General features: G+C 32.8%; 2 protein-coding genes across 3 annotated transcripts; both read right to left on the bottom strand.

Moving 5' to 3' along the window:
- Nucleotides 1-1,997: 1,997 nt before the first annotated feature.
- Nucleotides 1,998-4,275, bottom strand: LOC116105818 (60S ribosomal protein L10-like). The gene is made up of 4 exons (XM_031392223.1): nt 4,121-4,275; nt 2,736-3,237; nt 2,413-2,494; nt 1,998-2,292 (listed from the first exon to the last, which is right to left on the bottom strand). Exons 1-4 carry the CDS (start codon nt 4,128-4,130, stop codon nt 2,218-2,220), a joined length of 669 nt encoding a protein of 222 aa, XP_031248083.1. The 5' UTR covers nt 4,131-4,275; the 3' UTR covers nt 1,998-2,217.
- Nucleotides 4,276-5,480: 1,205 nt separating this feature from the next.
- Nucleotides 5,481-15,345, bottom strand: LOC116105808 (probable LRR receptor-like serine/threonine-protein kinase At1g06840). Of its 2 annotated transcripts, none has more exons than XM_031392215.1 (21): nt 15,106-15,345; nt 14,869-15,004; nt 14,320-14,470; nt 14,002-14,073; nt 13,766-13,837; nt 13,364-13,507; nt 13,181-13,252; nt 12,960-13,031; nt 11,985-12,059; nt 11,515-11,583; nt 11,320-11,388; nt 11,101-11,172; nt 10,804-10,890; nt 10,505-10,573; nt 9,774-10,276; nt 8,836-8,994; nt 8,147-8,430; nt 7,543-7,594; nt 7,085-7,335; nt 6,307-6,441; nt 5,481-6,070 (listed from the first exon to the last, which is right to left on the bottom strand). In XM_031392215.1, exons 2-21 carry the CDS (start codon nt 14,972-14,974, stop codon nt 5,708-5,710), a joined length of 2,877 nt encoding a protein of 958 aa, XP_031248075.1. In that variant the 5' UTR covers nt 14,975-15,004; nt 15,106-15,345; the 3' UTR covers nt 5,481-5,707. The 2 variants fall into 2 exon arrangements, with proteins under 2 accessions (XP_031248075.1, XP_031248076.1); XM_031392216.1 differs by having other exon boundaries at nt 15,182-15,344.
- Between the last annotated feature and the right edge of the window lie 656 nt (nt 15,346-16,001).

The raw sequence follows: 16,001 nt of genomic DNA, 5'->3' as shown, positions 1-16,001 counted from the left end.
AATAAAAATTAAATCAGACGTAACCAGTGACACATCCATTCAATAACTATTAATACAACTTTATACCTATTTTCACACAAGATTGAGCAACATTATCTACTTCAAACAAATAAGAACAAAAATCAAAAATCAAAAGTTAGCCCACGATTTATACCGTTAATAGTCGTCGTCGTTACCCCACGATTCTCTCCCTCACACGTCGTCTATCGTCTCCGTTTAGGAGTTGTTGCCGTTCAGTGAAACTCACTCCGCCACTGCCGTCGGTTTTAACTCGTCTTCCACTGTCGCCGGTGCTATCTTCTTCTTACGTAAGAGACAACCAAAGCAAATTCAACTACACTCCCCGAAAGAGACAACATAAAGAGAAAAAATAGCTTTATCCATCTACACCGGAAAAGCGCTAAGCCGTAAGTCACTTCACTCTCTTCTCTTTCAATGGCAGCAGCTAGTTCACAAACTCCTTCAGAGACAAACAGCAGCTAGTTTACAAACTCAAATTATAATTCCATGGCATCCCAAAAGAGGTCATACGACAATAAAGAAGAAGGCGAAAAAGCTTCTGATTCTCTGAACTAACAAGAGTGAAGAAACAGAAAATAAAGAAGAAGAAGAAGAAGAGGCGTACAGAGAAGAAGACGAAGAATGAAGAAAGAGAAACAATAATTATTTCATTTGCTTTGGAAAATAAAATTTGATTTAAAAAAGATAATCCAAATCCCAAAGCAACTACATTGGAGCATGGGCCATCATCAAATCCTCGTACGATGACGGTAATTTTGAATGTTTCAGTTTAAGTATATTTATGTTGATTTATTTGACATTGAAATTATGATTTATTTTTGGTTAATTTATATAAATAATTATTGATCAAATTAAAAATAGTATATATTATTTCGGAGATGTGATTCTGAGATATAATTTACCATATAATAATTAACAAATTATAATCAATTTAACTTAAAGATATTCATATTAATTAAAATAAAATAATAATCTTTTATTTCTAAAGATTTTGAATGAACTAGAATATCTTTCAAATATATTATTTTCTTCCCCTAAAAATATTATTAATAGTGAATGAATCTTATATGTTTTGATTTAAAACATATAAAATTCAGGTGTAATTAAAATATTTTGGAATTTTATATTCATATTAATTGAAATATTATTCTATCGGCTTAAATTTTGCAGGTGTAAACCTACTTAATCAAACCATTGATTTTTGGGGGCATTCGCTCTCTTGGGGTGAATTAAGTATACGCTTCATCAATATTATGTCAAACAAATTCAATAAGCTTTAGGATTTTAATTGATATATTTGTGATTCAAAAATTATTTTTAAAAACTAAAATACGGTTTAAAATTTTTAATTGTATTTTAATATTTTTTATATTTGAAAATGTGTCTAATGTAAAATTTTAAAATTGTTATTATATTAAAAGCTTATAAAAAAAACTGTAAAAATGATTAAAAGCTAGTTTTTATTTTTTAGGATTGTATTCAAAAACTGTTTTTGAAAACAATGCATTTTCATAAAATTTGTTGTATCCCTTATTCTAAAAACAAAAACCCATATTTAGATTTTACATTATACGGGCCTAAAATATGACTTCAATTTCTAAAAATATAGATTGTGAATTCAAATTCAAGTGTCACTTTTTCATTTATTATATTTGAAAATTCTTGATTTAGAGACGGTTTCTCAAACTTTGGCGATGTATTTTTCATCAATAAATGTAATATGCTGAATTGAAACTAAATTTGAATATAAAGAAACGCTTCACCAATAACTTGTAAATAGAAATTGAAAAAATCCTGCATTTATATTGTTCTGTTTTCAAATATTTCTATTTATTTTCTGTTGTAATACTAGAATTTAGAAAAGAAAAAATAGACTAATAATCATGCTTAAAATAACTGTATAATATTTCATGAATATTAACATACTAATTGATTGCTATACCACCGATGAAATATTTTTTATGAACAACAACAAATTATAAAAACAGGTGTTAAATTGCAGCACAGAATAAACTTGTTCTAAATATTAAAGAAACATCAATTGCAAAACAGAAACAAAATTAAGAAAGATCTTACATAAACTTCCAAAGCAAAATAACTCCCAGTATTTGATATTAAAACAGAATGAAGATAACATCATGGGTACTTCCAACACATTGGCTAAATTCTATCATCTTCTTGGACAATCAACCATTCCTAAGCTGTTGTAGCTGTATCCAAAAATGCTTGTCCTGGTTGACGATTTGCCAACGGTCCATGACATCCAAGAAGCTGCAACAAAAAATATAACCTCAGAAACCAGCGCAGCCACCTCATGATTCATATTTACATTATGAATGCAGTACTTTTATCATTACAGAATCTTAAAAGATGAAACTTGCAAAGACAAACCTTAGCATTGACACCATCGGGCAAAATACGGTTATCTGATTTGTACTTCAAATAATCAGTGCGGTTGAACTTAGTAAAGCCCCTGAAATTGCACAAAAACAAATGTAGGTACAGTTACTAAAAACCAGTCTGCCAAAAAGTACCAAATGATTATCCGAGGTCATAAAGCAGGTTAGGCTTTAAAATGTCAGATACGAGGAAACATTATAATATTGTTCAACAGGGAAACTATCCTAGTATTAGCAAAATCTATAATTAAAACTAAGCCAAATTTGACCATAGGTACTACATAAATAACATCTAATAAGAAAACATCTACATACCACTTCCTGCTGACAATGATCTTTTGGCGACCAGGGAACTTAAACTTAGCACGACGGAGAGCCTCCTGAGCATGATGACTGTTGCTGTCCTTGCAACGAACAGACAGAAGGACTTGTCCAATAGCAACTCTAGCACAAGTGCCCTGGGGTTTGCCAAAAGCACCCCTCATACCAGTTTGGAGCCTATCAGCTCCAGCACATGAAAGCATCTTGTTGATACGCAAGACATGGAATGGGTGAACACGGACACGCAAATGGAAAGCATCCTTCCCAGCAAACTTCGCCATATATTTGTTGCAAGCAATTCGTGCAGCCTCAAGCGCTTCACTTGAGACATTTTCTTTCTCCCATGACACTAGATGAACACAGAAAGGGAATTCATCAACACCTTTCTTCTTCATTCCCACATCATAGATCCTGATCTTGGGATCAGGCACACCACGACAGTATCGTGATTTCGGGTACGGTTTGTTCTTGATCTGGCGGTAACACCTTGCAGGTCCTATGGAAACAATGTCAAAACATTATATCATTATAAAAACCACCAATAAAATTTGCAACTTACAGATTTCAACATTCTGCTAAACCGTGCATCAAATTCTACAAATCCCAAAGCTTTATCTTCAAAATTAAGATACAATCCATTTAAGATTTAAATTATATTCACTTAAAAGCAATAACAGAACAGAAATATATCTATAGAAAGGCCAATGATATTTCTCTACTTAATCAAGAATACTGTAAACAAGTTTTTAAGACTGATTTATTCATGGTTCTTAAAACTACAAATTACTAATCTTCCAAATTATTCCGAAATAAATAAAATACAATTAAAGCGGTCTAATAACATTTTTGAACACCCCTCAACCATTTTGAACCTATGAAAACCTACCATATCAATAGGAACTATAAATTTTATTCACTAATTGGTCAAGAATATTAAGCTAATATGCCCAAAAAACGAAAGGTTTTTATGACAGATTTATTCACTGTTATTATATATTACACATTAACGCATCAAAATTAGACCAAAACAAATAAAACCCAATATAAACTGTCTAATAAAACATGTAAATTCTGATAATTAGGCCTTTATTTGATTTTATTTTCGGGTTAGATAATAAATAAAGTCGTCATACTAAAATATAATACATATATAAATGATTTCTACAAAGCATTAAAAATTGAAACAAGAGTTTTAAATCTTAAGCTACACTAAATTAATGGCAGCAAATCAAATCTGGTATGAGAACACATAAAAACAAGCCTAATTACAATGAAAAAATAAAACCCAAAAAGCAAATAAATAGAAATATATGTCAATTAATTGTCAACAAGGATCCATTTCTAAAGTTTTCAAAGGTGGAAGAGGAAAGAGAACTTACTTCTCCCCATGGCGAAAGCGGCAGAATACAGAAACCCTAGAAAATGAAGGGGAAAAAAGAGTGGGTTTGGTATATATAGATGATTGAAAAACCCTAGACGTCTGCCCTTCCGTCATTTGTTTGATGACCCAACCCAATATGCTTCTAGATCTAAGCCCATAGATTAAGACTATGGATTGCTTGTTGGACCAGATCTCTAGTTCTTCGGCCTCTTATCTATTTATCGAAGAGATATAATTTTATTCATCCTTGTAGTTTCAGTTTCTCACATATTAGTCCATTCGTTTCAAATATTATAATTTTGGGCCTTCTGCTTTTAAATTATTACCATTTTAGGTTTTTTTTTTAACTTACTAAAAGCTTAGTTAAATATTAAATTTAACCCCTTCTTTTAAAGTCATTAAAATTTTACTAAACATTGGTATAAGAATAAATAAGTAAATATTACACATTATACATTACAAATCCAAATTAAGTGAACAAATTATACTTTAAAATTAAAAAAAACACATTATAATTTATTTATTGAAGGGTTTTTTTTAATGGGTTAGTATTGTGATTTCCCCTAAAACTTAGTATAATTTTATGCCGCCCGTAATTTTAGAATTATCGTTTACTTTCCCTAAACCTTAGGGTTTTTTAAGTTTTAGGTTGTTTAGCTTTTTATTTTTATAAATTTTTAGGTTCTTTACATTTTATTAATTATTTAGTTATTTTTTATATTTTTATTATAGTTTTTCCTCTTTTATCTGAAATATAGAAAATTTCTAACATATTTGATATGATAGACCGAAGAAGCAGATTGCTTGAGCTTTTGTCGAGCTCAAGCTGACCTTTTCTGTGTTGAGCTCAATACAGTAGCAATTGAGACGAGTTCGAACAGCTTCGGCTTGGCTCATTTACACACCTAGATAGACAATAATTTCCGGTACCTACGGGGTTTTCTTGAACTTGGACACCTCGAAGGGTTTTAAGTAATGATCCCCTAAATAAATAATGCTAACCTGGGCGATAGTCATTAAGTAATAACAAAAATAGTTATATATTTATGTAATATAATCACTTATCTATAAAAGTTATATAAAATTTTGATCCAAGATTGAAAGTCAATAGCTGATCTTTGAGTTTGACAATCAAAGATCGTATAGCTGATGAAATTGGTGGGTAGTCTTTATCTTTGTTTGAGTCTATTGCTTGGATTAAGGAAATTCCTCCTGCTATTATGTGTTTTTGTAACCAAAGATTTGGTTGTTTTGAGTTTGGTTTGATGGGTTTTTCCCACTTTCAGAAACAAATTTAAAAAAAAAAAAATGTAGAACTTTTTTAGAAACTAATTGAACTTTTCTATTTTACCCAAAACAAAGATTCAAAATTGCTGCATAATAACATTAAGTAAATATGAATGATATAATTCATCTTAAATATTTTTGCACTGTTATTACAACAACATCATAATACCACTGCCTACTCTACCTATTTTTACAAAACAAATCAAACTATGCAAAATCAGAAACCAAACAAGATAGAAATAACTGCAAGTGTATAAACTTTCTATGATCAAAGAAAGTATAACCAACCAATGCATTTTTATCTTGGTGTGATGGTAGGAATGACTCCACTAACAAGGTTGCTACCAGAGACATCCGATGAAACAAACGGGTTGTTCGGATGCAGGTGCTTTACCATAGAGGAAGAGGATGGAGGGGTTTCTTCTTCTTCTTTAGGTTCACTGCCTTTGGATTCTGCTATTTTGGTATCTGACTTTGGCATCATATGCCATATGTTTTCAAGTTCTCTCACAACCTCTGCCATCGAAGGCCTTGCATCTGTCTCGTCTTGGCAACATTTGAGGGCCAATGTCAGAAACTTATCGACACAGTCTGAAGGATAAGAACCCATTCTTCCATCAATGACTGAGAAGATCATTCCAGATTCATAAGAAATTTTAACCTGTTTTGGATGAAAACCATGTAATTATTACACAATGCATTCCGCATAAGATAAACACCTTTTTGTTGTAAGAACATAACCATCCGTGCTACGTATATCACGGATGATTCGTTACCTTCATTTAAAATGTAGATGCAACTATGGCAAAAGGTGTTAATGGAAATTGAAAAGGATTAAACTGGAATGTATTACATTAAAGATTAAACTTCAACCAAAATGGTGAAGTAAGTTCATACCTCTCGGACAATGTTTTTGCCATGTGAGATCGGGTGCATACCAGTCAAGAGTTCCAGGAATACCACGCCAAGACTATAAACATCACTCTTGTCTGTCAACTTATGAGTTAAGAAGTACTCCGGATCAAGATAACCCTGTAAAGAGTGGATAAACATTAAAACTATGGTTTGTGATAGCAAAACAAATTCCATAACATTCACATTGCCAGCACTTTCATTTATTAACTTCTCACAAGGCTTAATTGATTCATAACATATGCTTTCTGTTTTTCTATTTATCTATTTCAATATAGTATTTGTCATCCATTTTGATTCTCTGTCACCTTATTGCTTATCTTATCAAAGTAAACAAATCACATAACCTATCATTTCCCTAGATCTCTTTGGGTGCAAATTAATGAGTCAATCTGCTCAAGCCTCTTGCTGTAACTAAAAACTATGTGTATCTCACGACTAAAAACATACAAGAAGAACAACTATCTAACATCAAATCTCTTGTTCGGAAAAGTTCTACTGCTGCATCTTTCAACAGCTAGAACGATTCAGTTGCCAAAGAATTTTGACTGAGATTTTGGAAAAAAAAAATATTTATTACATTTCAATTTTTCAGAATTTATCATGTATCCGTGATAAAATGTCCAAACATTGACATGTCAGAACATAGAGAGGCTATGATGCTTCATAATTGTGTCCCAGCCTGAATAATCCTAAATCAAATTGCCGTTCTTCATTAAACATAAGTTAAATAAAGTTGAAGACTATTAATAATAAGTCTTACCGGAGTTCCCTTCACAACTGTGGATACATGAGCTGGTACAATCCCTTCAAGATCAGGAACTGGAGCAAGTCGTGAAAGTCCAAAATCAGCAACCTTGGCAGTGAACTTATTGTCCAATAGTATGTTGCTGGCTTTAATATCTCTGTGGAATACTGGAGGATCAGCTTCTGTATGTAGGTAGAGGATGCCCCTGGATGAACCCAGTGCAATCGACAGTCTTGATACAAAACCCAGCGGTTCTTTCGCCTTAGCTGCATACCATATGCATCAAACATTAATTAGAACTCATCATATATCGGCACATAAATTTGGAAAAAACATGCTTTTGTATGTCTCATTCAGCTCCAAAAATGAAAAGAATTGACAAGAAAAAATGTTTACAACTTTTCATGACAGTTTTAATTAGCATTAGTACATGGCATCAGCAAATAAAATGGAAGATTATAAATTAAATGTACCTGAAAGTTGATCCCTGAGAGTGCCATTTGACATAAACTCATACACCAACATCTGTTTACACAAAAGAAAAATATTATTAAGATCTTCCAAAATAATGGTTTTCAAAACACGTACAGCAAAAAGAAGAACTAGTCTTGGCACATCATGCCAAGTAAATTTCCGGGAAAATAGCACTTCTAGCAAAGAAGGAATGAAGGATCATAGTCACCCCAAGGTCACAATAAAAGGATAGAATTTTAAGTGTTTGTTGCATATACCAACCGAATTCTTATTGTGTAGCAAACCTTCTCTAGCTTCTACAATTCACATTGTTAACAACGGAATAGTATATATTCTTTTTTTTGGTGACTGAACGGAATAGTATAAATTCTTTCTGAATGAAGTTATATTTTCTTCAACCCTCCATTATTCAAGGTAATTATTATATGATTTTTAGATCTCAAAGCTTCTAGAATTATTTTAGTTCAGCCACATCAAATTCTTAAGTTGATGTCAATTGTTCCCTATATTGATCTATTTAGCACATTATTTGTTGTGGTTGCAGATAGGATAAAAGATTTGGTAGAAAACTCAAAAGTAGATAAAAATGGTGAGAGGATCTACCTGTTCACCTTCTTCATCACAATATCCAACCAAAGATACAAGGTTCCGGTGATGTAATCTTGACAAAAAGGATATTTCCGTTAAGAACTCCTTCTCACCCTGCAATGATCCCTCTTGTGCGCGTTTTATGGCGACAACTGTGCCATCAGCCAGAATACCTTTATAAACCTTACCGTACCCCCCTTCGCCAACTTGTGTGGAGGTGTTAAAATTGTTAGTTGCCAAGGCCATTTCTTCAAAAGTGAAACTTCTCACACCATCAATTTTGATGCTGATCTTGGATGCTGTAGGTACACAAAGGACAAATATCAGAATTATAACAATTAGACCAGCAGATTTCATGCCTTAGAAATTTTAAATACCTAACATACGGATCAATCTTTGTTTTCAGAATCCTAAGTTCCAAAATAAAATTCTAAGATACCAGTAATAAAAAGTCAATACATGTCAAATCAAGTTTTAACCAAAGTAAGATCGAATCTAATTTGATCACAGTAATAGTAGTAAAACATCATAGTGAATTCCAGAGCAAGGAAGTATTTAGAGAAAAAATTGAAATCAAAAAGTAGATATCCAAAGAGACATTAAACTTTGATTTGACAAGTAACAGTTGGAAGTTCAATCAAAGAAACTGGAAAACTATTATGTATCTGTTTTATACAAACTATTGAAGCATATGAGATACTCACGGTGGCGCTTTTTTGAAAGTGCACGGTAATCCTTCAAATGCACCCTGATGATAATAAGTGAAACAATTGCAGATAATGTAACAGCACCAGCAATAGCCCCCAGGATTATGCCAACCAGTGCACCCTTGCTTAATCCAGACTTGGTAGTGGTAGGAAACACTGTCGGTGCAATTAAATCAAATACCAATTTTAGCCATGAAACAATATTCATAAACTATGCAGATAAATGGAAACAGGTGAAATGCCTGCTCCACCGTTAATCTATGCATAGGTAATCATGATCAATAATGCAGATATAAATCAACATTTTTTAATAAAATAACTCTCAACATGGTCCCGGAAAAAAAATCATCTTGATCTATGCACAACAATTATTATTACATCTGGCCCATTATGAGCTATCGTACCTACAAATACAATAGTACTGACTACAGTATTTCCACAGAAAAGGCACAAAAGTCCCTGATTATAGAAGATTTTCGATAAGAGGGTAAATGTTGGCTACAAGCACATACATGCACACATTTAATTCAAGAGTTTACATAATGCACACAGGAAGGACGGTGCATTCTAATATCTATAATCTTGCATTTTGGGTAGAAAGGACTTTCCAGAGAAACACTAACAGCCACACAATGAAGCAAATAATCAGGTCAAATTTCAATTTACTAAAAGTTGCAGAGCCTTGAAGCCAAAATGTCCAGTATTGTGAACCATCCATGATGGAGTAACAAAAGTTAAAATGGAGGAAAACTGGAAGAAAAAACTCGAATGATTGCAAAACTAAAATAAATAAATATATATATTAAAAAAAAAAACAAAAAACAAAAAAAAAATGCTTCTTCCAGCTTGAGAAATTCAAGTGTATCAATAAATGGGCAATAATTCATAATTTAATAAAGCTCACACAATATAGCAGTTAAAGTTTAGAGACAAACCATGTTGGTAAGGGCCCAATAGATCAAACTCCAGAAGTTCATAGGGGCCAAATATGTCACTATCAGGAATTCCCCATCCAGTGAACATGCTTCTGATCCGTCGAACCTCACTATCATTAAAGACATTAGTATTTGTGTTATTAGCCTGATATACAGGAAAAAGCTTTAAGTACATTTTCAATCGAGGTCCTTTTTCCCATTCAAAATCATCAAGGTCCAGCTGATAAAGCTGCAATTCGAGACCAGAAGCCAGGTACTCCTCAAATGTTTTCTTATATGGTAGAAAATATGAAATTCCAGGACTTTTTAGCCGGTATCGAACAAGCAGAGGGGCAGCACAAAAACAACGAACAGGAGATGTTCGCGAATATTCATAAGGGACAGGACATGATTGAGGGGGACAGTCAAGAGTGGAGTTTGATCTCTGATTAATCTCAGTGTCACTTTGAGATCCACAAAACTGGACTGCATTGGAGTTTGAACATAAAGGGTTTCCTTTAAGCCTGTAGTTATAAAAGCAATAGTCTATTAGACTTTCAATACGTAAAGTTTAACAATGAGTTTCACATTTGTTATCATCATCTTTCTCACAGCAATATTAATTAATAGAATGATGTTGATATTATCCTCACTCATCTTTATACAGCAGTAACATGTATGTGAAATACATTTCATGTAGATCCACATTGCATTCAAATAGAGATAAATAGGAAGTGAAGGGAAAGGCTTACCAGACAGAGACATTCTGAGGGAGGGCAGAACTGTCTGAAATATTTGAAAGTTGATTGTTCTCAAAGTCACTGCAACACCAAAGGGATGCATAACACAATTTAGCAAAACAAATTCAAGATGTTAAAGTAATTATTGATTAGTATGCAGATAGTTGTTACTCCTTTGAGCCCATAGGAAATCAATATTTTTACTTAAAAAAACAAGCACATGATTCTCGACAGTATAATTCATTCTTGCATGCAACACACAAACACTTTTTAGCTAATGAAATTGGTAACATTGTCACTTCAGGTCTTACAAGATAAGTCTCTCAGTTGCATTTAGAGTTCTGCCCTGCCAAAGGGTCGCTGGGACGGAGCCATTCAATGAATTATTTGCTATCAACCTGCCATGAGCAATAACAATTAATAAAACTGATTTTTCTTGTAGCTCGATTTATTGGGATCCTTTTATATCATGATCAGTAATTCAGTGTTTAGGATTACATCAGAATAATAAGCATAATATTCGCTCGTCCTGACATAATCCAAAATACTATTCACAAACTATACAAGTGGATGAAATAGAAGGAAACAGTGAGTGGATGAATGCTTACAAATTCTGAAGAAGAGGAAGATCCGAGAAGGTAGAAGGGATAGGTCCAACAAGATTGTTATTGGATAAATTGCTGCACATATTGTTCAGATAATAAGTAAATGTAAGGAAATCAACATTATTGTAGTCTACAGGGTTTTCCGGTTATTGAAGACAGTTATAAGTTTTGATACCGAGAAACATAAAGATTGCATATTATTTGCAAGGCAGAGAATCTTACATAGTCGTGATATTTAAGGAAAGTCCATTTCCAGGTATAGATCCATTTAGCTGGTTTGAACTTAAGTCACTGACATTAAGTTAACATGAAATATAAAAACAAATACATATAAGCAAATTAGTTGCATATTTCTAATTTCTATGCTTCGCAATAAGGAAAAAGACTTAGGAATGAACACACAATTTATGAACTTACAGATAACCAAGACCTGGAATCGTGCTCAGATCAGGAATTGGCCCTTGCAAGCGGCAATTTCTCAGACTCCTAGTAAAACCAATCAAGAAAAATAAGTTTAAAAGAAAAAAGAAAAACTTGTAGTAATACAATTAAATGCATGCTTCCTTAATGTGATCCTGAAATAATTTAAGATTTCTGGGATACTGATGGGTCTGGGAAAGGTAGCTGATAACCTATAACTACAATCAGGATAGAGTAGATACTATGAAATGAGACATTAGATGACAAATGGACGAAAACCAACTATAGTAAAATATCTTTATTAGGGTTGCTAGCAGGATTTATGTCCCAAAGTTGCAGTACAATACAATACTTCCATTATATTTGGATATGAGACTTATATCTGCCAATAGATATTATAATAATGAAATGGAGACATTGCCATGTTTAAACCTACTTAGAATAAAGGGAAAGAAATTAGCATTTACAGTTTCAACAATTTAGACATATTGCTGTAGGAAGATGGAATAGTATTCCCTTCAAAGTTGTTGTTATCAAGTTGTCTGCAACGAGGGAAAAAGATAGATTTGTTAAAAGACACAACAAAAGATTGCCTCATATTTAAAATAAAATACTATCAAAACTTAGAGAACATCCAAATGACAGGTTTAAAAGAAAACAGAGTGTATAAACAATGAATGATGATAATTATGAAAAATCACAAAGCTAAATCTTCTTCTAGTTACATATTACCCATTCATGATGCACACACTTCTACATATTTCTAATATATCGGTTATTTCCTAACTACACCTAAATACTTTGTTCATTCTTTTGTGCCTAATGACAAAATCAGAACTAGACTTTTATAATTGCCATAGTTTTGCAGCGAATGTCTGCATCTCTTGTTGTCACATTTATGATTCCCTTATTAGTAGAGAAATGGCCCTGGTTAATTCGTCAAATTTCAGAAATTACTCCTCTTTCTAGCTTCTTGCATGCTGCTTTGAAGTATCACTTATTATCTGAAAATATCTGAAGGTTATAAGAAGCCCTCAAACTCCCCTATCCTAACAGTTGGTAGGGCTTCCACATAATCTAATTTGTCTGCTACACCGGTATGACTCTATTTCCAGCTAGAATTGCAATTTTGATTGGAGTAATGGCATAACTAAAATGTTAAACAATTGTCTAGTGCAGGAAATTCTGGAATATTTATGCTCAAGTATTCGTATGTTAAATTGTAATCTAGCTTATATTCTTCTAACAGAAATAGCACAGGTTAAATCACTACTGCAACAAATCTGAAAATCTATCAATAAATTATATTCAATTAACATTAATTTAAGAAGAAAAGGAAGAAACAGACAACAAATCCAAGAATTTGAAAAAAGATAAAAGATAAATTTTATTTTTGAAAACGTAAAAATATAATCATTTCTCCAGGGAACTCAGACACTTACATGATCAGTAAACTTGGCATTTGAGATAACTCTGGTGGAAGGTACCCTGATAAATTGTTGTTATCAAGAAGCCTGAAAGAAATCACTTTGTTAACCATGAATGGATAAAACACCACGGGAAATCGGAAAACTAGCATAAAAATAATTTGACGATTGTTGAAAATCTCATTCATAGTACAATTAAATCACAAAAAAATTCCAAAGAGTAACACAAAACTTACAAGTGAACAAGACTTGGCAATCTGGCCAATTCAGGTGGGATTTGGCCACTGATTGAATTGTTGTTCATGTGACTGGTCAAGAAGAGGTAAAGAAAAAGGAATGAGAACATCAAGATAAATATAAGGACAAAGTTAAGAAACTAACACTTGTTTTAAGCTAAAAGGCATCAGAAGCACCCTCACAAATGCTTTGTTTTGTTCAAGAACGCAAACGACTTAGGTAATGGTCCTGATATATGGTTCTGGTCAATTTGTATTCTGTTCAAGTTTGGAAGATAACCAAGCTCATCTGGCAAGGAACCTGTTAATTCATTTCCATTGAGGAGCCTGGAAACAAGAATATCACATATTAAGTAAGAAGCCAGGAAGATAAAGTGTCTGCAATTGTAACATCAAAATAAACGAACACTACATGAAATTAATCCAAGATAATAGAAATATCAAAGCCACATGCTCTTCAAAAACCAAAACAAAATTGAATCCATGAAAACAGGAATATATACATTTCTTGGTCTCAGCAAGTGCACAACAAAATACAGTAAAAACCAAGCCTGGCCATAAAAGAACACTAATGCATTAACTCACAATAGTTCCAGAGTTGTGATATTTCCTATCTCCTTTGGTATACTACCAGTTATGTTATTCCACATAAAATCCCTTCAAAAACACAAATAGAAGGAATTGTATTAGTAGTAGAAGTAAATAATATCCCATCAGTGGTGGAAATTAACAAATCTTTTAGAAAACTAAGCAAGTAAGAAATCAAAAAATTTATAGTATATAGAGATTTTCTTTAGCAAGTAAAATGCGTTGTGCCTCACAATATTGTCATCTTAGATAAGCGACCAAGCTGTGGCGATAAAGTTCCTGATAGATTCATATTCAGTAACTGCCTGAAAACACCACAGCAGCAACAAAATAAATATCACAAACCAAAATAATCAAATTCACTCGAAATAGCAAATTCACCAAGCAATACAAATAGCAAATTTACATTATCCCACAAATTTAAAGACCATATTGCTGATTTTTGCAATGAATTTTTTGCATTCTTTAAGATGTGCTGCCCAAAATTCATTGCCAAAATCAAGCCAATAGGTTAACAAATAGAATTTAGGAAAGGTTATAAGAAACCATACAATTCTATAACATGTAGATAGCCATCCTCCAATGTCCGATTGTAGCACAAAATGCCCGTCCAATTTGATGTACAGGGGTCACCTCTATCCCAATTACTCAAATTCTTATTAACATCAACTAAACTTTTCTTGATGGCCCGCAAAGCCGTCACTGCAAATTGATATCAACCAAGAAAACAAATATTTCATGAATTTCACTAGTTGTTTTGTTTCTAAAACTCTTGTATCTGAATTTCCATCATATTCAATCACACTAAAACTAATACCACCATTATCCTATTAGTCAAATTGAAATCTAACAGAACTTTTCTTCATTCAGATTTTAGCCTAGATTTTAGGATGGCATTGAAAACTGCTTTTTCTAAAACATTTCAACTCATTTAAACCCATAAAATTTCTTGTATCCTTCTTTCCTAAAACAGGCACTAAATTCTCTAACAAATTCTAAGTGTCCACATAATTAGTTAAAAAGAAATCTAAAGACACCATTTGAGCTGTAATTAACGAGTACAATTGATGGAGAAACTGATTCAAAATAAAGGAAATCACCTTCAACAGGGTCAGTTATGCGATCATCAGCTCCAAGAAGAAATGAAGACCAAGATAAGCATAAGAGCAAAACAGCAACATAATTCCAAGCTTTTGATGAACACATCCTCACTTTGAAAACCCACAAAAAGTGTTCCTGAAAGCAAGAAACAAGAAGCATAAACTTGCCATACTGAAACTCAAAAACAAAGCATATTTCATTTTATATCTTCAAAAAAACAAAAGAAGATTCAAAACCTTCAACCACTTGAAAACAACAGAATAAAGACAAGACAAGAGAATGCAAAGTAGTAAACCCAAGAGAAGTAATTACTTAGCATCAAAGAAGAAGAAATGAGAAAGTAAAATGTTGAGGATGAAAGTGAAGAAAAACAGAGTATTTGTTTAGTATATTTTGGACCAAGTCGGCATGACGAATGCTGCAGAGATAGATATTGTAAAAAAATGTCGTAAATTTTGACAAACCGGGTTTATGAAAATAAGGATGAAGAAGTTGGTTTACTGGTCTTAAATGGGTATGGCGTTCTTGACTTTGGGGGAGGGGAGGTTGATTGAGGGATATAAAGGTTTGAAATTGAAATTGAAAAAGCCAACCACCACCATGAATGTCAGCAACTTGAATAAAATAACGAGCAAAGGTTTATTATCAAATGATATGGACATTCCATTAGAAATCAATACCCACTTCCCAGCATGCGTTCAAATATGTTTTCATTTGGCAACTCGGAAATGTTCAACAAAAGCTGACTCAATCATGCATAAACTTTACAGGGGAATTATTGATCATAGAGATTACCGCAGAAAACACCCCTGGGATGTTTCGACCCTATTTAGCCCCTGTTGATTTCAGAGATACCCCTCTAACCCTCTTATATCAATCTTTTAATGAGGGTTATTGTCCCTCACCTGTCTTTAGGTGAGTGTTTATTTTTTTATTGACATCCTACAAGTTTACAACAGTATCCTTCACTTACTCTCAGATTTCAAAAATTCTCTCAAACGGTGAAGACAAAAGGATGCTATTTTAAACTTGTGGCTGTGGGGTGTCCTTAGGAAAAACAGAAACATCTGGGGAGGTGATGGATAATAAGCCATTTAATGATGGTTGACAAAAATTAAAAGGTTATATGATA

This window comes from Pistacia vera, unplaced genomic scaffold, assembly GCF_008641045.1.
Source record: "Pistacia vera cultivar Batoury unplaced genomic scaffold, PisVer_v2 Contig505, whole genome shotgun sequence".
NCBI lineage: Eukaryota > Viridiplantae > Streptophyta > Magnoliopsida > Sapindales > Anacardiaceae > Pistacia > Pistacia vera.
The sequence above is the reverse complement of the archived record's forward strand: the minus strand, read 5'-3'. Positions and strand labels throughout refer to the sequence as shown.